Source organism: Helianthus annuus, chromosome 4 (assembly GCF_002127325.2).
Source record: "Helianthus annuus cultivar XRQ/B chromosome 4, HanXRQr2.0-SUNRISE, whole genome shotgun sequence".
Classification (NCBI taxonomy): Eukaryota; Viridiplantae; Streptophyta; class Magnoliopsida; order Asterales; family Asteraceae; genus Helianthus; species Helianthus annuus.
In genome coordinates this window covers 202,881,093-202,908,630 of record NC_035436.2, presented here as the reverse complement: position 1 = coordinate 202,908,630, position 27,538 = coordinate 202,881,093, and the positions used below count along the sequence as shown (strand labels likewise).

Here is a 27,538-nt window from a genome sequence, read left to right as displayed (position 1 = left end):
AGTTAGTAGCGCTACTTAGGTTTGGCACCCTCACCCCGTGCCTGTAGAGGACGGAGGTGAACTAATGACCCAGTCTGGCCCAGTACTAGATAGGAGTACGTGGGAAGGGCAGTCCGTGAGCCGTCCGTGTTTGGAAATGAGATATTAACAATATTACTTGCATTGGGTATTAAACTGTTTTACATACACCGGGTAACAAACGTTTTCTAAAACTGTGAACTCGCCAGCTTTGTCTGATACGTGTGTTACATGCTCGCAGGTCCATAGGTACTATGAAAGCAGGAACTTGCTGGCTGGAGGGCGTGAGTGGTCATGGTTGCTTGCTGGATTTATTATCAGACTTTTATATACTATGTTTGTTTGGGATAGCACTTATATTACGTTACATTAATGCTTCCGCTAAACTTATGGTTTGAATAACGTATGTTGGGATTTTATTATCTTTAAATAACGAAGTTTTATTTCAAACTTGTGATTCAATGTAATTGGTGGCTCATTGCTAGTCGTCACACGCCTATCAGGGACACTCCCTAGGTGGTAATTTTGGGGGTGTGACAGTAGTAATAATAATATAATATAATAATAATATATGTGTGTATGTGTTAGAAAAAAAACTACGGATGCATACTATTAGTATTGTAGCTTTACATTTCAGTCGGTATTGTAATTTTAAATTCAGTACTGGTGTGTAATGATGCATAATATATGAATAGAGTAAAAGTCGCAATGCTCGACGCTTTTGACCAAAAAGTGCTTGTCATGTGATTGGCTATATTCAGATATTATTTGTGATATTAATATTTGGTAAATGTATAAAATTCAGATGGACAACGAAGTGAATCAGGAAAACCAGAATGATAATATTCAGAACGACAACCACTCCAATAACAATAATCTGAATAACGAGAATCCGAATAACAATGGAAACCAAATGGATAATAGTGCCGTACAACATATAGTGGCACAAGGAATTATAGATGCAATGCCATTTATTATTCAAACGATTCAAGAAACGAATAATAAAAGTAAGCATAGCAGTAAGTGACCAATTGAACCGGAACACAGCATAAACAATGGACTCGTACTTCAAGCGCCCATTCCCAAAAGAAGAAGAACCATGCCATATGGTTGTTCTTACAAAGAATTCTGGTCCTGCAAACCAATAGAATTCTCGGGCAATGAAGGACCCATTGCAGCTCTACGCTGGATAGAGAAAACTGAGGCTGTTCTGAAAATAAGCAAGTGTGCTGAAGAAGATAAGATAATGTTTGCTTCTAATTTATTTAAGAATGCAGCTCTAGAATGGTGGAACATTATCCTCCAGTCAAGAGGAAGTGATAGGATATATAACATGGAATTGGAGGAATTTAAAAATATGGTAGAAAGGAAATTCTGCCCTCCCAATGAAAAAGAGCAGATAGCAAATAAGTTTCTGAACCTTAGAATTACCGGGGTAGATAGGAAGGGATATACTACCACATTCTTTGAATATGCTAGGATAGTACCAACCCTTGCATCACTTGAACCAGTATTAATCTCCCGTTACATCTGGGGATTAATCGGAGAAATTAGACATGTAGTCAAGGCAGCTAGACCTCAAACCATAGAAGAAGCCGTAGAACTAGCCTATACCTTGACTGATGAACTAGTGCGAACTAGAGAAGAAGACCAGAGGAGAAACCTATCCCAAAGGCTTACTCAAGAATACCGTTCTGTGAATTCCAACCGTAGGAATATAGGTTCTACCTCTGCACCATACTGTAAAACCTGCAGAAAGAAGCATTCTGGAAGATGCTCTACTTACTGCAATTTCTGCAAAAATACCAGGACATAAGGAGGAAACCTGCAGAAGGAAACCAACAAATGGATTGTGCTTCAACTGTGGAGAAAAAGGTCACATCAAGCCAAATTGTCCGAAATTGGCTCCAGCTGAAAACAACAAGAACACTAAAAATGCTATAGCATTTGTTCTAACTGCAGACGAAGCCAAGATGATTCCAGACGTCATAGCTGGTACGATTTTAGTTAATGATATTTTTGCTAAAGTATTATTTGACTCTGGTGCAAACCAAAGTTTTATTAATACTTCGTTTTGCAAAATCCTAAATCAATCATTAACTAAACTACCACAAGAATGTCTAGTAGAGACAGCAAATGGAGAAACCGTTAGGATTTCTGAAATCTTGCAGGGAGCAAGAATAGAAATTTTTAATCAAAAATTTATTGCAAACCTTTACCCAATGAATCTGGCTGGATTTGATGTTATATTAGGAATGATTGGTTAATAGCCAATAAAGCCAGTATTTTATGTGATCAAAAGTCAATTCAAGTAAAATCACCAAGGGGTGAAAAGATCACAAGTAAAGGAAATAAACCATCCAGATCCACTAAATTCATCTCTGTGATGAAAACTGCAAGTTATATAAGAAAAGGATCTATAGTGTATTTGATTTCTATAATCAGTAACACCAAAGGAAAAGAACTAAAAGACATTCCAGTAGTGTCCCAATTTTCAGATGTCTTTCCAGAGGAATTGCTAGGACTGCCGCCAGACAGGGAAGTTGAATTCAGAATCCATCTACTACCAGGGACAGCACCAATTGCTAAAGCACCTTATCGTTTGGCACCCGCTGAAATGCATGAACTAAAGAAACAATTAGACGAATTGTTGGAGAAAGGATTCATACAGCCAAGCTCATCGCCATGGGGAGCACCGATTTTATTTGTCAAAAAGGAGGATGGATCAATGCGTATGTGCATTGACTACCGTGAATTAAACAAGGTTACGATTAAGAATCGGTATCCATTACCGAGAATCGATGATCTGCTTGATCAACTGCAAGGAGCTCGATTTTTCTCTAAAATTGATTTAAGATCAGGATATCATCAATTAAAGGTACAGGAAGAGGACATTCCTAAAACCGCATTTAGAACAAGGTATGGTCATTATGAATTCACTGTCATGCCATTTGGTTTAACCAATGCCCCAACTGCATTTATGGACATGATGAACCGAATATGTAAGCCATATTTAGATAAATTCATAATTGTCTTCATAGATGATATTCTAATTTACTCAAAAAGTAAAGAGGAGCATGCAAAGCACTTGCACTTACTTTTAAGTCTGTTAAGAAAGGAAAAGCTTTATGCTAAGTTTTCAAAGTGCGAGTTTTGGTTAGAAAAGGTACAATTTCTTGGACATTTAGTTAACCATGAAGGAATCCATGTGGATCCAACAAAGATTGAGGCAATTACCAAATGGAAAACCCCTGAGTCACCAACCGAGGTTAGAAGTTTCTTATGATTGGCCGGTTATTATAGAAGATTTATTCGAGATTTTTCTAGAATAGCCATTCCCTTAACCAAGTTAACCTGTAAATCCATTAAGTTTGAATGGAGACCAAAACAAGAATAAGCCTTTAGAATCCTTAAGCAAAGATTGACCCATGCACCCATACTAGCATTACCAGAAGGAACTGAAGACTTTGTAGTCTATTGTGATGCTTCTAAGTTAGGTATGGATGTGTGTTGATGCAATGTCAAAAGGTTATAGCTTACGCCTCTAGACAGCTTAAGAATCATGAAGAAAATTATTCAACCCATGATTTGGAATTAGGAGCCATAATTTTTGCCCTTAAGATTTGGAGACATTATCTTTATGGTAGTAAGTTTACCATATTCACCGACCATAAGAGTTTAAGGTATGTTTTTGGGCAAAAAGAGTTAAATATGAGACAAAGACGCTGGATGGAAATGCTTAGTGATTATGATTGTGATATTTAGTATCATGCAGGAAAAGCCAATGTAGTAGCTGATGCTTTAAGTCGAAAGTATCACGAAAAGCCAAAAAGGGTACGTTCTCTTAAATTAAATCTACAAGTAGATTTAAACGATCAGATTAGAAAAGCACAAGAATCAGTAATCAAGGAAGATACTGAAAAATTAAAAGGAATGATTAAGGAATTAGAACAAGGAACTGATGGAATTTGGAGATTCCATAAAAAGAGAATGTGGATACCTAAATTAGGAAATTTACGTCACCGTATATTAGAAGAAGCTCATAAATCTAAATATACGATGCATCCAGGAAGTGATAAGATGTACCAGGATTTAAGGAAAAATTTCTGGTGGATAGGAATGAAAAAGGATATAGCAGCTTATGTTGCTAAGTGTTTAACTTGTTCACAAGTCAAAGCTGAACACCAGAAACCCTTAGGATTGTTGCAACAGTTAGAAATGCCAGTGTGGAAATGGGAATTGATAACAATGGATTTTGTTACCAAGTTACCCAAAACAAGAAAAGGTAATGATACAATCTGGGTGATTGTAGATAGGCTAACCAAGTCAGCTCATTTCCTACCGATAAAGGAAACTTTTAGCATGGAACAATTAGCCAAATTGAATGTAAATGAAATTGTTTCATTACATGGAATACCTTTATCAATTGTTTCTGATAGGGATAGCCGTTTTACATCTCATTTTTGGACAAGTTTCCAAAAAGCAATGGGAACCAAGTTGAATCTAAGCACAGCTTACCATCCTCAATCGGACGGGCAAAGTGAAAGGACAATTCAAACAATGGAAGACATGCTTAGAGCTTGTGTAATTGATTTCGGAGGTAATTGGGATGATAACTTACCTTTAATAAAATTTTCTTATAATAACAGTTATCACACAAGTATCAATCCTGCACCATTCGAAGCACTTTATGGACGAAAGTGCAGAACCCCAGTTTGTTGGGCAGAAATTGGGGAAAAGCAACTATCTAGACCTGAGATAGTACAAGAAATAACCGATAATATCATTCAAGTCAAGGAACGACTAAAAGCAGCACGTGATCGACAGAAGAGCTACGCTGATAACAGACGTAAGCCGTTAGAATTCCATCTTGCTTGGAACCGTCGTTGTGTATGGGAAAGAGGGCTTCTACCAAAAGGTGTTCTATAAGGTATTATTGAAAGTCTCTCCTTGGAAAGGAGTGGTAAGATTCATCAAAAGAGGAAAGCTAAGTCCCAGGTATATTGGACCTTTTGATATTATTAGAAGAATAGGACCTGTAGCCTATCAGCTACAACTGCCAGAGGAAATGGCAGGAATACATGATGTATTTCATGTATCTAATCTCAAAAAGTGCCTAGCTGATGCATCACTCGTAGTACCTCTCAAGGATATAGATGTAAATGAACAACTTAAGTTTGTAGAGAAGCCTCTACAGATTGAAGACAGGAAGGTTAAAAATCTTAAGCATAAAAGATTAGTTCTGGTCAAAGTGAAGTGGGACTCCAAAAGAGGACCCGAGTACACATGGGAACTTGAATCAGAAATGCAACGAAAATATCCACACTTGTTCTAGTAGATCTTGAGGACGAGCTCTAAAACAAGGTGGGGAGGATGTAACAACCCTCGGTAAAACCAACACCCTCATAATAGTTCCGACACCCTAATATATATCTTAAAATGTCCCAATATGTATTATATTATGTCCCGTATGTGAAAACTGAGCCCAAAATAGATTATAACATATAAAATAAATTAAAAACAATAAAAATTAAGCTGAGGCGGGCCACGTAGACCCACCCCAAGCTTTTACGCGGGCGGTATAAGGGCCAGCACCTGACTCCGTTTGACTTCTTAAGTTCAGGCGGGCCGCGTAAGACCTCCATTAAGTTAACGCGGGCCGCGAGGGTCTCAATTGGTGGCGCAGCCCAGTGATGGCACGTGTCATCATCGTGGCAAGGCTAGATCATGACCGGGACAAGCTACGCGTTGACCCAGCTTTGACGCGGGCCACGTAAGCCCTGTCTGTTCTTTACGCGGGCCGCGTGGAGACCAGATTTCAGCCCTATATAAGAAGGCAACGGGCCTTCAGTTCCGATCGTTCATTTTCTTTCTTTCAATCTCAATTTCTGAATAGTGGGCATTATACCCGAGTCTAATACCCCCTCTAAAATAGCGAGGTTCTGCTACGATGTAAGTATTATAACCCCTGGAGACGTATTAGATACTCTGCCCGATTGATCTAGGGTTTCGTAACGGCTGTCGTGGTTCTGCCCGACGTAGTCGTTGGAATGCCGTCTCGGGGAGGGTATTACTAATGTTAAAATGGGTTATTATACTAACACACGTGCATTTGTGTAATTTATAGATTACTCTCAGGAAATCCTTACTGAAAACCCTAAAACAGCAATGTGAGTAATCCTCTTTTTGTAAACCTATTTTGTGAACTGTTTTACAAAACCTTAAATATCTTTCCATGCGAATAACGGTTATTGAGTATTTGTAAGAATACAATTACAGTCGGTAAATTTGGGGTTTTGTATACAAAATTTGTTACCACCTGGTAAAGGAGTAACATGACCATAAGTCGGAACGACAGTACCGAGTGGTGGTAATTGATATAATTTGGAAACAAATGTAATTGCGGATGCGCCCTCAATACTGTTCAATGTGACTTTTTAAACTTGATTAAACTGGGATTCACTCACCAGTATTCTCCACTGACAAAATATTTTTAAAACGCGTTTCAGGTAACAAAATGTGAAAGCCAAATAGAAGCCAGCTGGACAGCACTGAAGGCTTGAAAAAGTGGCAATAAAGTTACCTAAGAATAAAATAGATGTTTTGTTAAATAAAATAGGATTTATTCCTATAAAAGTATGTATACTGAAAACTTGGGTTTTACCCATGTGTTTAATATTATAAAATGAGGTGGTTTACTCTGATACAATATTTCCTAACTACGGTCCTGATGAAAATTTCCGCTGCCAAATTGAATTAATAACACGATAGCACCGAAACTGGCTCGCGGCCGTCCTTTCCCGGGGATTTAGGATCGGGGGTTGTGACACGGGGTTATAACCTAGTTTATTAATAAATTAATCTTCTAGATAACGAAATTCAAAAATAATATAAAATCAATAATAAGTAAATTATCTTGTTACGCATTTTATTTTTTCATATTTTTTAAAATTCTAATAAATAATATCATCAAGTAAATAAATTATGAATAGTTTTAATAAAATGAAAAGTACGTGATAACGGATAATAAGGTGGATGTTTAGAGTGCTTTAGTGTTGTGGGAAAAGTGAGATTTAAAATGGTGATAGTTTAGAATGATTCGACATGCCAACTAGGCTAGTCTAGATTTTAGACCAATTCAACATTGTTAATACTCTAATATAATATAGAAAAATGAGTAAATTACACGTTTTGTCCTTTATGTTTCTCCCAAATTTCAGGCGCTGTCCTTTACCTTTAAAATTGATGACTTTTGTACTTAATGTTTGAAAATATTGCACGTTATGTCCTTTAGCGCTAACTCAGTTAGAATTTTTGGTTAAATCTGGTAACCCAAGGATATTTTAGTCTATTTACCCATTTATTTAAAATAATTAAAATAATTAAATCAGATTTGTTATCTTTCTTGTCTCTCTCTCCAACTTTTCACCACCACCCACCTCACACCTGCCGCCACCAACCCCAACCACCACCACTCACACACCCCTGAACCAGACCATGTAATTTGCATCTTTTCAGGCTCTCCATAAGTAGCACATGTGCTAGAATAAATCAGAGAGAGGGTAGGAGAAAGAGAAAGTGGTTGTCCGCTTACTTCCGGCGAACTCCGGTCGACAATGGCAATCCCAGATCGAAAATTCAAGGAGTGGTGATGGCATCTGGTGTTAGATTTGAAGACTCGGGTGACGGTGGTGGATGGTTTCCGTACAGCTCCACCGTCGATCTGCAACCATCACACGACGGAGTCAGCACCAAATAAACGACATCTCCCAAAAATCCTGTAAAAACACGTTTGAAATTGTGAATTAACAGATTGTTAAGCAATCTGGCAGTTATAGAATCTGATTATTGTAAATTAAACCTTGTGGAGGATGATAGGGGATTTAGGTGTACTGTAAGACCCTAAATAAAAGGAAGATGGAGGATGATAGAAGTTGGTGGTTGATACGGTGGGGGTTTGCAGGTTGGGGGTTTAGAGGTTGATGTCTGGTAAGTGGTAATCTGTTATGCTCAAGTGAAAAGTGATTTATAAGTCAAATATTCTGTTATGCTAGTGTTAAATTAACTATGATGGGGCAGTGTTGTAAGTTGGGTATTTTTGAAATCCAGCAGCTAATAAATTGGTCAATTGCTGAATTCTGCAAATGAAATACTATGGAAATGGATATCTTCAACAAAGTCCATATTCTGCAAATGATCCGACGCTGTTAATGGCGGAAATTTTGAGAAAAAGGGAAGTGTATTGTTCTTTGAAATTAAGATCTGAAGGTTATTATGTGTATGATTGGTGTTGAAGACAAGTGGGGAGGTCAAATGACCGTTCTACCCTCATGTACAGTGCACATGACATAACTTAACTGAAATTTATAACTAGGTTTGTCCTAAAGGACATAACGTGCAATATTTTCAAACGTTAAGTACAAATTTCATCAATTTTAAAGGTAAAGGACAGCGCCTGAAATTTGAGACAAACATAAAGGACAAAACTTGTAATTTACTCTAGAAAAATAAAGTAGTCACCTAAATGTATAATCTTCGTTCAATTTGAATAAATTCCTTTAATTTATAATTCTTCATTTAATTAAATAATCCTTTTTTTATAATTATACTATAGTATTTGGGGATAAGGATAGTGTAAAAAGGGTATAAAGTGTGTGAACTCTAAAAAGTGTTTTAAATCATTAGATCTTTAATCCAATGGTTGAGATCAATAGGGACCAAATTATAAATTGTGTTTTAATTATTTGGACTGATTTGAAACTTGCAGGGGTAACAGTGTCTTTTTATATGTTTCAAATAAGTTAACATCTCCTAAATTCTAGCGATCCATTTTTAACCTAACACTAAAAATCCAGACACTCCAAAAATCCGGAAACATGTAACTGCTACCAGAAATATATAACACTATATGACACCATATAACACCATATAACGCTATGTAACACTATATAACACTATACATCCATCATAGACCTGCTACCAGAAAAATATAACACTATAACACTATATAACACTATATAACACTATACATCCATCATAGACCTGGCACCAGAAAAATATAACACTATAACACTATATAACACTATACATCCATCATAGATTGCTACCAGAAAATATAACACTATAACACTATAACTTTGTATAAAATCTTCATTCCGTATCCATCACTATATAACACTCTATAAAACCTTCATTCTGCGATCTTCAGAAAGTTATAATTGATGAACGATAAAAAAATACAAATTCGTAGATTAATTCGTATTCCTATAATAATGGGTGGCGGTTATGAAAGGTTATCAATTAATTGAATCAATGAGAAAATTACTTGTTTACGCTTTTGAATTAATTTGTATTGAGGACACATGCCATCTCCATAATATTTCTCACACTTCTCACACTTTTGAATTAATGTACATAATCTTTAGTCTAGTATTTGGTATATATATATATATATATATATATATATATACACACACACATATATTTTTCAATGATCAGTTGTGGATTATGAGGCAGGATGAGTTGGTTATTACTTCTATAGTTATTTGTTTATATTTTTATACTATGGGGCTGTTTTTTTATACTAACCCTCAAAAAACCAACGAGTCACACACTAAGCATAGCAATTTTATCAAAAGATGAATTAAATTTTTATTAAACCCTATAGAATTATAATAGAATTATTATTGTTCATTTTTTTTATTGAACAGAAAAGAAAAAGAAGAAACTAATTTATCATTTTTTTTACATCGCTGGATAGAATGCAAAGGGAAATAAAGGTTTCGATCCAGAGAAGAGAAAGAGGGGGAACCATCACAAAACCTAATCAATCAATCTCTAAAAAGTGAAAGGCAAATTGTGTTAAGGTTTTATGCATGAACTGAGATTATTGATCATCTAAACGTGATAACCATAAGGTATGTTGAAATTTATGTTGGTAATGAATAATTTGTGAGTGAAGTTGTGAAACTTTTGGTATGAATGAAGTGTTTGGATTGTTACACATGTAAATAGGGAAGTGGGTTTTGATAAAGGAATATAATCCATGAATCATGATGATTAGAATGAGCATCAACACATAACAGATTGTGAGTTAGGTGCTAAATTGATCATAATGAGAATTTTAAAATGTTAAGTCGAAGTTTCATGGTTCGATATTATCTACTTGAGCTAATAGAAGTAGCCTGGAATTTATGCCCACAAGGTGTATGATAAAATGCCTAAATAAAAATTTAATATTAATAATGCATGGTAAACCTTGATGAAAGCCCTATGATTAATTATTGGCACGTTTACATGACATGGATATAAACCATGAATTCCTAATTATAATTGGGTTGTACTCCTTAAGCCACTCAAGTGACGCTTTGGGAGCTTAAGCCGGGATGGACACACGTTTAAAAGGAAAGATCTGAAAAGGTACATAGCTAGATGTTACGTTAATTATGTTAATTAGTACTGGTGTTGGTATAAAGAATTGATAAATGAATGAATTGTAGAATTATAGACTAAACAAGTAAAAAAGACAAGAAAACGAGTCTTTAAAACATGTTATGTTGAGCGCATGTAAAACTAATGTATAATTGACCATTGGAGTCATAGAGGCGATAGTGATGCCCCACACGAGTAGACATGGTCAAGGACCATGGTGAGAATTATTAAGTGATAAATGTTGCTCATAAGTGATGGTATTCACAAGAGCAAATCAAATGGGTCGCACAAGTTTATGTAACACTCCAAAAATATTAAATATAAATATAAATGTATATATGTACATATTTGTACAATTAATAGCATAAATGTGAGACTAAAAACATTTATGCCAGATGGTTACATGTGGATTGTTAATAAAAGAATGGGTGATAGCTTTTTTTAGTAAAACCAAACTTGAGGGGTTAAAGTGGGCCAAATGAAAACTTAATTTATTAAAAAGAAGAAATTAGAAAATCTCACACACATATGTGTTTGTGTCAATCCAAAGAAGAGAAAGAGGGAGAACCACCACAAAACCTAATTCATCAATCTCTACAAATTGAAAGGCAAATTGGGTTAAGATCTTATGCATAAACTGAGATTATTGATCATTATTAAGCATTTAATTTAATAGTAAGTCTATGGTTCTAAGCCTTTCATAATTAAACATCTAGATTAACAGAGTATAACACGTATTAGTGTGAAACCGAATCATGCCTAACGATGATCACAAGATCAAAACCACAACGTAGGTTACAACGTCTCGCCTTATCCAGGCAGAGCTTCGACGTTCGTTGGTTAGTCTTCTGATCGACCGGACAAAGTATCATAACGACGATTAGGGTTTAATACATGGTATACGATTATAGAAACGAGAGTAAGAGTTTTAGAAGTCGAACATGAACAAATGAAGTTGTCCTAGGCATGCCCTTATGTAGCTGATTTTTGGCCTCGTCGCGCCATGCGACAATTAAAGAATCGCGACATGCGACGACGTCAAGTAGGGCTTAGGTGTGCTTAGTCACCACGTAGGCTTGCCACGTGGCGACACGTGTCATCGATCGTGAGAACGAAGCCCATCTTTCGGGCCCAAAAACACTTATTTCTATGACTTATTTATCTTTATATGTTTTTTATTGCTTTTGGTGGACTTTTTTTTCGTTTTATCTTTTGGCCCAAGTGTGTTTTGAGGCCCGTTTTCAATTTACATTATTATTTATATGGATAATGGGAGGAAGATAATCAATTTTGGAATTATATGAAAAGTCATTTTTCTCTCTCAAATCACTAGTGTGTGTTTTGTGTGTGAAAATCCCAACTTTCGGTATTCTTTGTGAATCAACGAATTTTGAAAGAATCGTTCCTGGTATTCTGTGAGAATCAACAGGTCCGATTTACTATCCCGTTTTCTAGTCTATCAAATTTAAAGTGCTATTAGTTGCAATTAAAAGTTTAATAATGATAAAGTAAAATATTAAACTCTGATAATGTAATATATGTATGTATGTGATATTATATTCAAAAAAAAGTGATATTATATTCAATTCAACATTACTAATAAACCAAATATATGGCAGACTTCGCTTTTCTACAATCATAAATCGGACTTTCCTTCTTTAGAATTATGTTTTGTATATGCAGTGATGTTAAGTATCATATTATCCAATTTTCATTTGTGATTTTGGGCACGTGATTTGCGTATGAAAGTTTTGATCATGAATTCATTGCTTATATGAGTGTTAGTAATCTTAAGTTATGCAGGTAATTTGTGTATAAAAAATTATATTCATGAAATCAATCCTTATAAGAGTGTTAGTAATCTTAAGTAATTCTGACCTACACCACTATGTAGACTTTACCGTAATTTCATGTTTTATTTTGTTATATTTATGTTTTATGTTCTTTCTTTAAGACCAATCGTTTTTATGTATTTGAATGTTATGCTTTGGATTCTACTCCAAATTTTTGGATCACTGTGATTACCGTCAAGATTATTACTTTGTAAATTTTAGTGTTCAGTTTTTGTTTCATTGCTACATGAATGAAGATTATTATTACTTCGTTTTGTTTATACGTCAAATGATTTTAATATATATGCATTCACCATTAACTGTAATTTTCTTACTATTGGAACAACATTCTTTGCTTAATCTCTCGGCGCATCATTTTGAACCATATAATCTGTTATGAAGTACAATATTTAGCCCAACTACTTATAATCCTAAACACACTCATACTATACAAACTTTCATAAATTTTAACATTGTATTTATAATTTTAATGCTTATTGCTTAACATCTGTGTATCACACGGGTAACTAACCTAGTAATTAAAACAAACACGATGATGAAATAAACATTATCCGAACCAAAAAGCAATAGGTGTTACGATATGGTAACTTAATTTAGGGGTTTGAAACACAAAGTTGGATCTTCTAGCTGGTGAATTGAATTGAAGTCGTGGTTGTTGGCCGGGTGGTGAGCTTGTATTAGTCATGGATTTGATAGGAAAAAAAAACTAATTTTAATTTCGCTTGTGCTTTTTAGTTTTTATTCTTTTGCTAGGGTTTTTCTCTATATTCTTTGTTGGTGCACTTGTGTCTGTACTTTGTCTGTATTCGGTCTGATATAAACGATGTCCTGATTTGTATTGTAAGTTGACCAAGTCAACCATCCTCCGGTTTGACTTGGACAACAGTTGAAAGAGGTTCTGATCGAAGGATAGCCTCGAAGGATACACCTGATCCTTCGAGGTGATCGAAAGATATGGTTCGACCATGGTTCGACCATTAGACCTCGAAGGATGATCCTTCGAGGTCCATGCTGATCTTTCGTGTAACATGTGGTCGACAGATGATCCTTCGGACCATCTGTCGAATCCTTCGACCAGACCTGCTGAGCTGGGTATATATACCCATGCATGTGTTGAGTGTGAGTTAGTTCTGGAGTTCTGAGTTCTGCCATTTTACACACCAAGAGATAGAAGCTTAGAGAGCATTCTGCCCAGAACTCACACACACACTTAGAGAGTTTATAGAACACTTCTGTAAACATTGAGCTTGTAACCGAACCTTCATTTGCATTAATACGACTAGTGTTAATCGGTGAATCTTTGTGTGTTTGTTTCTCTACTTGCTACTAACTCGGTTTGCTTGCTAGCTTGGATTCCGCACTCGCTAGTAGGTTTGTATAACAAGGTTTAGGTTCGTAATCCTCCGCGAAACAGGGACCTACAAGTGGTATCAGAGCCTCGCTCTTTACCTTGTTTAAAACCGGGTTTTTTTTACAAGTTGTGGTGTGTTGAAACACTTGGTTTTGCACCTGTTTTTACTTGTTTTCTTGCTTTTTCTTTGAGTAAAAACGTGTCTAAACTAACCGGGAGTGTTTTAAGTGGGGTTGGGTAACTTGAAAAATTGTTTTAAGTGATTTTGTATTTTCCGGTTAAGTCTCCGGTTAACATTCCGGTGACTGGTGTTGAAGATAAGGATTTCATTTTTGGCAAAATTTTCAAAGTTGGTGGGAAAGTACGTCTGACCATACCTTTTGCCGAAAGTTGACCTTACCAACCTGTCACCTTTTCACCAACCCATCACTTTGTGTCAGTGTGTCAGAACATATCGAAAGATATCTTTCGACATCGAAAGATCATCCTTCGATATCTTTCGATCAAGAAGGGCTCGAAAGATTTATATCCTTCGACCCGTCCCTCGAAGTTCGAAATATATCTTTCGATCAGGGAATCTTTTCGAAAGATAGTTGTTTTATCTCGAAAGATAAGGACCTTTCAAGTGTGAATCTTTCGAGATTTTGAGTCTTTCGAAGCCAGTGCTCGAAAGTCAACAGTGATCCTTCGAACACTGTTGATCATTCGAACAAGTGTGATCCTTCGGAAGTTAGCTATTCGAAAGATAAGTGTCCGAAAGATAGGGATTTAACACGAAAGATAAAGATCTTTCAAAAGGGGAATCCTTCGTGTTCTTGAGTCTTTCGAGATCATTGTTCGAGAGTCAACAGTAATCCTTCGAGTACTGTTGATCCTTCGAACAAGATTATATCTTTCGATTGTGATCTGTTTATTGTTAACAATTTTCTGTGGTTTAGATCTTTCGACCAGGATCTTTCGGTTGTGTATCTTTCGGATCTTTCTTACTTAGCATTTATTTTGCTTATCTATCATGAATCCGAGTTGGTGGGGAACTCCGGCTCCAGACAATGGTGAATATACAAGATCAAATGTCACTCCTTCATGGTGGGGTACATCGGCTTCAGACGATGGAAAATACACGAATACCAGGTCATCTCCTTTATGGGCCGAGTCGCCGGTATCGACATCTTCTCAGGGAAATCAATGGGCTTTGGTATCGAATCAAACTCCGAGCATTCAAAGTATTCTACTAAGCGAAAGTGAATCAGGAAGTTTGAATCGACCTCCAAAGTTGATGCATTTGAATGAATATCCAGGATGGGTTGAGAGATTTAAAACATATGTTCTTGGTCAAAATACGGAACTGTGGATACGTTTCACCACAGATTTCGATCAAGCCATAGAGGTTGCTGCTTCAGATTCTACTACGTTTGCTGATCTTCCAGAAGATAAAAAGAAAACCTATGATCTGGAAAAGAAGGCATACGCCATTCTCACTCAGGCGTTGAGCAAGGATATCTACCATCAGTTTGTCAGCTTCAAGACAACAAAGAAGTTATGGGATGGATTGAAAAACAGAGGAGTGGGAAATGCAGCAACACGTCAAATGCGTCATGATCTTCTCAAGAAAGAATTCGAAGGCTTCACTTGTATGGATAAGGAGTCCTTGGGAGATATGACAAGCCGATTTTATCATCTGCTTACGGAATTGGATAATTACAGTGTAGTGACAACTCAAGCTGAAGTTGTGAAGAAGTTTGCTGATGCTTTGCCTCCTCAATGGAGTAGTTTCTTGGAAATCCTGAAGTACAACGGTGTGTTGAGGACCACTAATATCAACGAATTCGTTCAACTGTTGGAAAACAAGGATCAGGAGGAAACATTGAAGGCGAAGAGAGTTCCATTGCCACAGAATCCAGAAATGTACTGTGGAACTTCCAATTCTTCGTCTGCAAGAACCGGTTCACATGCTCCACTTCAAACAGCGTTTGTCACAAGCACAGATTGTTTTGGCAATCCAATACAAGTTCCTGTTAAGCCACCTCCCACCACAGACATGTATGGAAATCCAATCCAACCACCTCCACCTCCTCCTGCTCAACAACAACAACGTGCATGTTATGGAGGAACATCATCTGCTGGTCAACAATCAAAGTCAAGTACAGTACAGCTCGACACGTCAAGCTTCTCTAAAATCAGTGTAGAAGTGGCTAAGGAACACATGGAGCTGCTTAACACTGTAGTGAGCGCGTACTGTGGGTTGATAGAAGGTCAGATTGGCAACATTAATCTGACACAAGAAGATTACAGGCAGATTGATAAAGAGGAGATGGACTTGATGGACATCAAGTGGGCCTTTGCGAGTGCTGTGAGAAGAGCAAAGGATTGGATGGAGAGTACTGGAAGAACCAGCTTGGAAAGTAAGCGAGATACCAAGTATGGGTTCGATAAGCAGGCCGTTAAATGCTTCAACTGTGGAGAACGGGGCCACTTTAAACGGGAATGTGCAAAGCCAGCACAGCATGGAAACCAGAATCCCTTCAGAAACCAGGGCAATCGGCAGAACCAGAACAGAAATAATGAACGTACATTAGTGCCTGTCAACAATCAAGCCAACCGGGCACTTGTAGTTCAGATGGATGAAGGGTGCGACTGGTCAATCCAGTTTGGTGGTGATAGTCCTAATGGTACAGCTTGCTTTGCTCAAGTTGTGAAGGATGTAGTTAGCACCAGTGGTGGAGAATCTTCCGCCAGTGGTGGTGAATCTTCTGAGGATGAAGACTCTTCTGGGTACAGCAGGAGTGTTGATGAAGATTCATCTAGGTCAGGCGATGAGAATATGGGCGAGACATCTGGTGTCTCAGTTGATGCTGATATTGATGAACTTTTGGAGGAAGCTGCAGCAGAAACTCAAAGAAGATCTGTTCTGGTGGATCAAGCTGCTTGTACTTCGTCTTCTCTCCATTCAGCCTTTATGGCTAATGTCGACAGTTCTTCAAGTCAGGTATGTGTCGATGAACCCATTGCTGTAAACTGTGATAACTGTGATAGCTTGCAGGCTAAATGTGCTGAGTTTGAGGCAAACATGTCTGAGTTGCAAGCCAAACATGATGCTTTACAAGCTAGTTTGTTTGACTTGCAAGACAAACATGATTCCTTGAATGCTGAGTGGTGTGCATTGCAAAGCAAACACGAGGCTTTGCAAGAAAAATATGATGTGACATTCATCCACAATCAGAAGTTGACTGTGGATCTTTCAAAATGCACAGAAGCCAATATGTTTTATGAAAACCATGAAAAGGAATTTAAGTCAATGATTGAGACATTAAAGAAAGACAAAACTGAATTGACTAAAATGGTTTCCAGAAAACAAACGGACATTAATTTGTACATCTCACGTCTTGAGGCAATGCAAAAAGAAATGGTCTGTGTAAAAACGGAAAGTGAGGCAATCCAACTCAAGCTAGACAGCTATTTGAGCTCTAGCTACGTGTTGGATCACATCATTGACGTTCAGAAAGAAAAACGGGATGTCACATGCATAGGATACAAAAAATGTCCACCACCAGTCAGACACAATTATGATGCCATGCCTGATGAGGAGGATAGAGTGTTCTTCGAACCATCTGTTCCTCTTGATGTGAAGGAGTTTGCAGCAGGACTCGGATACCAGAAAGAAGTATCCTCAGATTCGGATGTGTCAGCAGATACATCTGTAACTGCTAAACAGAAACAGGATCCTCCAGTTGAGGTTGAGGATGCTGATTCTTCAGATGATGAATCTGATGATGCTGCTCCAGCAAAGTCTGATGCGGTAGTCAAAAATGAGGACATACCTCTTGAGAATCACATTCTATGTGATCCCCCTGCCACACCCGCTAAGACTGTTGCAACTGAGTCCTCGTCTGAGAAGGAGTCGGAGAGTGTGACCTTGCTGTACACTTTGGTTGGTGATGATAAAATTTACTCAGACAAAGATTTTCCTATTAAGAATGTTAATCAATCCTTAATCGATAAAGTCTTTGAAAATTCGACAAGTAAGTTTTTGGGGAAGAAAGGACCACATGTTACAGTTACACAGTGTCCTCCAATCCCAAAGGCTGAAGTTCGAAAACAATTTGGCAACAAGAAATTACCAGCAATGCCAAAACAGCAAAATCACACCAAGCCCAAAGCAAAGGCACCGGCTCAAGTCCAGAAGAAGCCGAATCAAAAGAAGAAGAAAAATGTTAAATTTGTGAAATCGACGGGAACAGACAAAATTGAAACGTTTGAAAATAAATCTAACTTAGATTTTGTCAAGAAAGCTACTGTTTTGAAAAGAAATGAACAAAACAGTTCACAGCCTAGTACCTCGGGTTCACAAAGTTCAACATCATCGGCTAAGAGAACACATGATTCTTCGAGGTATGTTGAACGAAGATCATGTTTTGAGTGTGGAACCATTGGGCATATAATTCGAAATTGCCCTTATCTTCATAAGCAAAAAGGAAAGGTTGATGATCCCCGTGGCAAGACTGACCGTAAGCCATCTGTTTTCACAAAACAAGATCCCCGACTTGTAAAAGAAAGGGAGAAGAAACAGAAACGCCAACAGGTCAAAAGGATTGAAAAAGCAATTAAAACCGATGTGGTTCAAAAACAATCTGTTTCTGTAAAATCAACAAATTCAAAAACTTCAAACTGTAATGAAGTTAAAATTTTAAAGAATGACACTGATAAAACAAAACAGACATGGAAACCTAAATCGGTTACTGAATCAGGGGGACCATCACAATTTACAAACCATCAAAGACAAGAAGTTATTGTCATTGATAAAAATGGAAGACCCAAGACCACAATGGCTTGGGTCCCTCTCTCCAACTAATCTCTGAATGAGTGTGCAGGAAGTTCCAGGAGGAACTATTGATAGTCTTAGGATTGTTGATGGTGGAATGTCCTTGCACAAGATAGGCGACAGAAGAAATTGTTGCCTTTGATGGAGAAAGAGGAAAGAAAAAGAAAATGTGGCTGAATGAAGTTGCAAAAATTCGACCAAATGAAGAACGTGCCAAAAGTTGGTCATTATGGTTTTTGATCGGGTCCTCAGGAACGAATGAAGTGAAATGTGTGCCGATGCCTTGGCATGGATTGAACATCCGCACACCATTTCTGAAAGAGAAAGTCAAAGACCTTCGCTGGTGGAATGTGGAAGACCAGCCGGACCCGGAGGTTTATGAGCTTGTTGCTGTCAAGAGATTTCTCAGTAGCTGCACATTCGACCTTGAAGTTCACACCGGGTGAATATTAAGTTGGGGGAGTGCTTAGATTCCTTGCAATGCACGGAACAGTTGCAGGATACGCCTTTAAATCCTTAATCTCTCCTATACTTGTCGATATTTTAGCTGCTTTGTGAATTGTTATTATCTCGTACAGCACTCTTTGACCTGACACGTTGATCTCGGATATCACCTCACACGTGATTGTTTCAATGTGAAACTCATCAATGTTGTCATGGTTCGCACCGCTTACCGACATGCCAACTCATTTTTCCAAAATTTGTTAAATCTTTTCTGATAAAACTTAATTTTGGTAAACGGCATTAAGGTCAAGCAAGAGTAAAACCAGCATCGGAAAATCATTTTTGTAAATATCTTTGTGTGTTTTTAAATTTATCTTAGTTTATTGATTTTAGGGGGAGTAAATCCAAAATCTGAAAATCCAAAAACATTGAAAAATTTCAAAAACACAAAAACAATAGAAAATCAAAAATGAGTTTCCTGGCGAGCAAAAGAGAAAATGATAGTACATCAGTGGTCTATCCTAACCTCTTTAAACCTTAAATGCAAAACGATAAGCAGCTCTATATAAGATGTATCGGTAGGCTCACAATCATTTTAAAGTGTGCAGGGTGATATAAATCTTAATCGACTGAAGATCAGGTGGGAACCATTCATTGGCATATGGTCTTAGTACCGAAATTTCGTTTGATAGATTGCCGAGGTTCTGAGATATTCGGTCTTTATGCTGCTTATCATCTGGGTATCATGGTTGTATCTTTTACTGAAAAATAACGGGGACGCAAGTCTAGATCTTCCATGATACTATACATACGTGTACATATTGCATACTGCATTCGACCTCAATAAGTGATAAACAATCACATGTCCATATCAAATAAGTGATAAAATATCACATCTCTCCGGGTGTCAAGTTCGTCTCTCTGCTGTACGGAAGTACTGACCTGTTCACGGACTTGCACCTGTGCCCTCATGCATACGAAAATCAAGTTCCTCATCAATAAGTGATTATATCACAAAGGACTTGTTTTCAAATCAAAATAAGTGAGTATCTCACAATTTATACGGTCAAACAGATGATAATCGGTATACTCACTGGTAAGATGAACTCTCGTGCATACCTTGATACGGGAATGTGTCGTGATGTGGATGAACACCGGTCGGTAAGTATAAATCATACATTAACGTATCCTCTAAACATGATTACATCTGATAAGTTGAGCTTAAGTGGACAACAATACCGATAATTGTTATAGGAGGCTTATCTTAATGTTAACTAACTAAACAACAAGAGTGTTTTGGCATGACCGTACACTGATATGATTCTCTTACCCTCGAAACTCGCAAAAAGAATGTTTGTATATATTTATTTACTGCTTAACCTTTATTAGTTCTTTTAAACAGTTTCATCGTTTGGTGCATATCAGCACGACATTAGCGGTGATGTCGTTTGATAACACTCAAAGGATTTTAAATTGTTGTCTTTTAATTTCAAAAATACCAAAAAGATTTTAGGCTTGTTTTAATATAAACTTTATAAAAGCCAAAAAGATTTTATTTCTGCTTTATTTTCGATCGTACGATGTTGGAGCTCAAGTCTTCGCTACCTGAAACCTGACTGAAAACCGAACTGACTAAATCTTCATAAACGGTCGAAATTTGCATGTTTGAAAGTTAAAAGGCTAAAATTGGCAAATTTATTAAACTTTCAAACTGTCGGACGGTGTTTGATTGTGACATGGTCATACGTGTGTCATTTGTTTATGCTAACTATATTCCAAGCAGTTGTTCTCATTACGCGTTTAGATTTCTTGCATGTGCAGATTCTAAAGGCTAGGAGAACATGGTCGATGACGAGCTTTGGAATGAAGACACGAAGGCACTCAATGAATGAAGGTGATCGAGTCGCCGCTGGCCATCATCATCACCACAAGGATCTCACTTCATAAAGATAAAGTCTTTTCACGAGCATAACTCAAGGGGGAGCTTATGTTAAGGGGGAGTTTGTCAACACACTTCCTACATGATACGGGTAGTTTGTTGATACACTTTCTACTTTCAAGACGTGAAGACTTTGAAGATCCTCCGACATTGAAGACATGATAGGACATCAGAGTCTTGAAGACTTGAGGACCAAAGACCGTCGAAGTTCAAGACGAGTCTACACTTTTAGAAGAACAAGACAAAGATTAGAGATCAAAGACAAAGCTACAGCCAAGGGGGAGTTTGTTGGTGCACTTGTGTCTGTACTTTGTCTGTATTCGGTCTGATATAAACGATGTCCTGATTTGTATTGTAAGTTGACCAAGTCAACCATCCTCCGGTTTGACTTGGACAACAGTTGAAAGAGGTTCTGATCGAAGGATAGCCTCGAAGGATACACCTGATCCTTCGAGGTGATCGAAAGATATGGTTCGACCATGGTTCGACCATTAGACCTCGAAGGATGATCCTTCGAGGTCCATGCTGATCTTTCGTGTAACATGTGGTCGACAGATGATCCTTCGGACCATCTGTCGAATCCTTCGACCAGACCTGCTGAGCTGGGTATATATACCCATGCATGTGTTGAGTGTGAGTTAGTTCTGGAGTTCTGAGTTCTGCCATTTTACACACCAAGAGATAGAAGCTTAGAGAGCATTCTGCCCAGAACTCACACACACACTTAGAGAGTTTATAGAACACTTCTGTAAACATTGAGCTTGTAACCGAACCTTCATTTGCATTAATACGACTAGTGTTAATCGGTGAATCTTTGTGTGTTTGTTTCTCTACTTGCTACTAACTCGGTTTGCTTGCTAGCTTGGATTCCGCACTCGCTAGTAGGTTTGTATAACAAGGTTTAGGTTCGTAATCCTCCGCGAAAAGGGACCAACATTCTTATTTGGCAATGGTAAATAAAGGAAATGCCTTTCAAAAAAAAAAAAAAAGGAAATGCCCTTAGGTTAAAGACACCTTGTAAACAGTTTGTTAACGCCTCAAGTTTGAATACTCAAACCAGCTGTATAATTAATGAAGTCAAAGTGAACAACAAAAGTTAATTATATGATCTTGTGACATACAAGTAAATATAGAGCTATCTTATCGGTATTGTACATAGCACATAAAAAGATAATAATGCTATGGGTCACCACCTCACAAGCATGGAGGAATATACCGAATTAACCAAAACAAAAACCAAAACGTGATTAAACACGAGATTATGCAAAAGGGAACTGATGATTTTGAAGAATTCTCGATCTTCATGACCATCATGACCATTACGACCATCACGATCACCACTGTCAGCAACTCCAGCAACTAAAACTTTTCAAGAATTTCTGACTATGGTAAAACCAAATCGACTAATAGTTCCAAAGGAACGATGGACCTTGCGCGATATCCCCATCGCTAGAATTCCCCTCATCATATTCAGCAAAATGAGGAGAAATCATCAGTGGTGGCTGCATGAAATAGTCATCAAACCCCGGAAATATATCATAATCCGTCACATTATTGCTATAACTATCATGTAACACAACCGAAGACGATGTAGAGTCTTCCATGGGTGCGACCGCATCAGGAACAACCGAATTGGCATAGCGAGCTGCAGCAGCCTGTATCTGGGACGAAGAAAGAGACGTTCCACCAGGAATGTTGGGTGGTTGATCAGGGAAGTTGAACTTAGCAGAGCTGCCACGAAGACAGAAGGCCGCAGCGTCAAAAGCTCGAGCCGCTTTCTCTGGTGAGTCGTATGAGCCTAACCAGATCCTCTCACGGCTGTGTGGCAGCCGGATCTCTGATACCCATTTCCCCCATTTCCTCTTTCTCACACCTTTATACTTTGGCTCATGCGTAGAAGACCCTTCTGATTCAGGTTTCATCATGATCAGTCTTTGGCGTTTGCTGATGTTACTTTATATATATGTATGTGTATTTGTGTGGGATTTAACATTTAAGGGTCTGCGCAGAAGCAGATGAAATACTGAAAAAGACTGAAGGTCAACCGGACGCGTAATCTGGAATTCTTTGGTAAAACCTTAAAAGAAACTCACCCAATTAAATAGTTTTTCGCACAGCCGAAATAATCATCAAAAGATGTAATCGTTGACCTATGTTAAACCATAAGAACATATATATAATAATAGTAATATTAATTTCTATGATCAAAAACTTACTATATTTTTAAGGGGATGAGACTTGATTTACGCGGTTCCGGAAATATGATCTAAAGAGCACGTGTGTTAATAGGCATGTGGTCATTTTCAAGGCCACACATGATGATTACTGCATCGCTGCCTACTGACCATTAATAATCTCCTTATCTTCTTTTCTTCTAGATCCAACTTTTTCGATTTTCCTCCCTCCGATTTAAGTCTATTTTTAGTCTTTTTAGTGTTTTGATCATACATTTTTGCTAACACAAACTAGTTGTAAAAATAGAAAGAATTGCATGAGTGGTTTATTGAGTTTGGTATGTTTAACAATGTACAATTTTGAAATGTTATATGCATTAGCGGACTCGGGGCGGTAGTGTGATGACCCTTCATCACGCGTTGAAAAGCAACGGAACACCACCGCCGCTTGTTCCATCACGCGTTATATATGTAACGCGTTACACCCACCACGCGTTGAACTTTTGAATTTAGACCGTTGAAAATGACCGTTTGTAATATTTTTTGACCGTTGTTTGATGAATTTGATTGTTTTTTTTTTATATAAATCCAACATTTTTCAATACACAAACTCAAAAAACTCTCAACTATTCTCACACTCAATACAAAAAATTAAAACACTCTCCAACTCAATCTAAATAATTTTACAAGAAATATGGAAGGTTCAAGCAAGAGAGGTGGCGGATCGAAAAAAAGAGGTTCGGGTACGAAGAAAAATCCCGTAAGGCCCAAGGTTCGAGCGAATCTTGGTGAGCCGGCGCGCTTTAGGTTGCAAGACGAACCCGACCAAGTCCCACCCTTTCAAACCCAACAATATCCACCCTTTCAATCGCAAACGTACCATAACCAACCGTTCGTTCCACCGTTTCAACCTCACCAATTTCAATCGCAAACGTATCAAACCCAACCCCACGCACTCGACCCACCCCACACACTCGACCCACTACTAGAAGACAACACCCTCATTCATCATTTTGCAAAAGCGTGGCGTGAACCACGTGAACCACAACAAAGTCTTGACGAGGACGATGAAGAGGAAGAGGAAGAAGAAGCGGAGGAAGAGGAAGAGGAAGAAGAACAAAATGTTGACGTTCAAGAAATCGCTCCAATCGGCCGACAACCTTGGACGAGCGAGGAGGAGGTGTCCTTGACGAAGGCGTATTTGCACATCTCGGAGAGTAAGAAACACGGGAACGAGCAACGAAAGGATGCGTTTTGGAGACGGGTCATTAATCATTTTAGGCAACTTCCCGGTGCAAGGATACGAAACATGGACCAAATGACGTCGAAGTGGACGGATTTGAACGGGAAAATTAGCAAGTTCAACGCTTGTTTCATTTAAAAGGTATGTTTTTTATTAAAGTTTAAAAAAAACAGTTTTTATAAAAAAACAGTTTTATTATAAAAACAGTTTAAAAAAACAGTTTTTATAAAAAAACAGTTTTAAAAAAAAAGTTTTAATTAAAAAACAGTTTTTATTAAAAAAAACAGTTTTATAAAAAACAGTTTAAAAAAAACACTTTTTATAAAAAAACAGTTTTTAAAAAAACAGTTTAAAAAAACAGTTTTTATAAAAAAACAGTTTTTATAAAAAAAACCAGTTTTATAAAAAACAGTTTTTATAAAAAAAACAGTTTTATAAAAAAACAGTTTTTATAAAAAAACAGTTTTAAAAAAAAAACATAACATTTTATATTTTTTGTAGAACCGAAACCCACAAAGTGGAGCGAGCGAGGCGAGGATCATGCAATAAGCCACCGCAGAGTATTCCCGAATGTACAAAAAGAGAACTTTTCCACACGTGGCGGCATGGGAAGTTGCGAGACATCACCCGAAGTGGGTCCCCGTTGAGTTGGTTGACATGCATGGTCCTACGGCTCCAAAAAAACGAGGCGGTTCGAAAAGATCAAAGACATCCGAGTCGGGGAACTACACGACTTCTGCGTCGGATAACTTGCCCCAAATGAACTTAAACGACGACCCTCTTGACGAACCCGATCAACCCCTTGACGAGCCCGTTAAGGAAGATACACCCATAAGGCCACGACGCAGACGAGGTGGTGAATCGTCAAGCAAAGGGAAGGAGGCGGTGGCGGAGTCGATCTTTAGAATTGAAGAGGAGAAAATGACCCAATTCAAGAAGGCCGAACAAAGAAAAGAAACAATGATGTCCCTAAAAGTTGAACGGGAGCAGGCGTACAAGGAACACCTTGAAAACGATTGAAAGACAAAATGATTTAAAAATCTTGTGTGAAAACAACGCCCATCTCGACGAACCGTTCAAGTCAGTTGTCATTCAACAAAAGCGCGCGATTTGCGCAAAGTGGGGTTGGGAGATGCCACCCGTTTAGTTTTTTTTTTATTTGGCTATGTAATTTATTTTTAAAGTTTAATGAAATTTATAATTTAGTGTTTTATTTTTAATTTCTAATTTTAAAATGAAAATTAAAAAAATTGGGAGTGATAGAATTCCATCACTAGTGATTCCACCCCTCCTACATTTCTATCACTAGTGATAGAAATTTGGTTGATGACATGGCATGATTTGATTGGAGAGTGAGAGTGATAGAATCCATCACTAGTGAACCACCCCTAGTCCCCTTATGAAAGGGATTCGATTAGGTTTGGGTAAGAAAGGGAACTTACATAATGAAATTACGCTTGAATGAATAAGATGAGTTATGTGAATTTGAGGACATGTTCATATAACGTACTAATCGTTTTTCTATTGAGAATTAATATGAAGTATAGGCATGTTAACAAAGGAAGTGAAGGTTGACTCCACAATCCGATGCGAGTAATCGAATGGATGGATGAAGGGGCTAGTATAAGAAAAAGCATGATATGTTGACGCGTTATTATGCTTGTGTTAAGATTTTTGTATTTTGTCACCGCTTGCTAATAATGTGTTTGAACGTGATGACTGCAGGCTATACATGTTTGTATGTTTCATCTAGAAGTGTACGCGGTTGAAGATCAAGTCAAGACACGGATTGTATGTGGGTGTGTACGAAGTCACTTAAATTGAGACATGTATGTTAGTTTTTGGATTAATTTATAAATAGAGATTAATGTATTTAAGTGAAAGAAAGAATATCATGAAGGAAATTTTAGGTATGTAGTTTCCGCTGCGAATCTTAGGTTAAAACGTGTTAGGGCGTTACATCAGGTCCTGAAATAGTGCAAGAAACCACCGACAAGATCACTCAAATCAAGGGAAGACTGAAAACGGCTCGAGATCGCCAGAAGGGTTATGTAGATAATCGACGCAAGCCGTTAGAATTCCAAGTTGGAGATAGAGTACTATTGAAAGTTTCTCCTTGGAAAGGAGTAGTTCGATTCGGTAAGAAAGGAAAATTAAGTCCAAGGTACATAGGACCATTCCCAGTAATTCAACGCATAGGACCAGTTGCCTATCGCTTACAACTGCCAGAAGAGTTAGCTGGGGTACATGACATATTTCATGTATCCAACCTCAAGAAATGTTTATCTGACGAATCACTGGTAGTACCTCTTCATGATATAGAGGTAAATGAAAAGCTAAAGTTTGTTGAGAAACCACTTCAAATAGAAGATAGAAAGGTCAAGTTTCTCAAGCACAAAAGACTAGTACTGGTCAAAGTCAAGTGGGATTCAAAAAGAGGACCTGAGTATACCTCGGAGCTGGAATCGTAAATGAAGCAAAAGTATCCTCACTTATTTCAGTAAATCTCGAGGACGAGATTTTAAATAAGGTGGGGAGGATGTAAGGACCTGCATAAATATCCCAAAACAACCCGTAAGTAAAAACCCGGACCCCTGAAACCCTAATGTGCATGAAAAATCAAGAAAATTGAATTTTGGTCTTCACGCGGGCCGCGTAAGACATAAGGGTGGTCTACGCGGGCCACGAAAGGTTGCAATTCACCGGATATACGTTCAGGCCACGTGTCAACCACGTGGCGGACCTACCTGTGACACGCTAGCCCAAATCATAGATTAGGAGGCCCTAGCGGGCCGCGTAAGTTTAAGAGTGGGTTTACGCGGGCCGCGTAAAACCCATATTTCAGCTATAAATTGCTTGGTTCATGAGCAGTTCACCTGTGTCGAAAGTTTTGATCAAAAACTAAGTTCTACTGCTCAAATTCACACTTTCACATAGGGAGACGCTGCTACGATACAGGGTATTAACCCGATCGCTGCTACGATTCAATGTCCGATCGATTAAAACCAATTCGATGGATGTTTAAGTGCTGCCCACATTAAGGCTATACTTTGTCATTCGTCGTAAATTCGATGGATGTTTAAGTGTTGCACTTTGTCATTCGTCATGAGGGTTTTAATCTCGTGAGTTATCGTAAATGTTGTATTAAGTTACTGACCCAGTTCGTGTGCATTGTCATTTAATTTAGGTTACAAAGCTTATCAGTAGGCTAAACTCTGCCCGTTTAAACTTGCAATGTGAGTCATTCTCTTTTTATCAACAATGTT

The 27,538-nt window shown here is 37.8% G+C and overlaps 1 protein-coding gene across 1 annotated transcript; it reads right to left on the bottom strand.

Moving 5' to 3' along the window:
- Positions 1-21,946: 21,946 nt before the first annotated feature.
- On the bottom strand, positions 21,947-22,948 carry LOC110935307 (ethylene-responsive transcription factor ERF017). Its single transcript, XM_022177740.2, has one exon. It carries the CDS (start codon positions 22,778-22,780, stop codon positions 22,259-22,261), a length of 522 nt encoding a protein of 173 aa, XP_022033432.1. The 5' UTR covers positions 22,781-22,948; the 3' UTR covers positions 21,947-22,258.
- Positions 22,949-27,538: the final 4,590 nt, after the last annotated feature.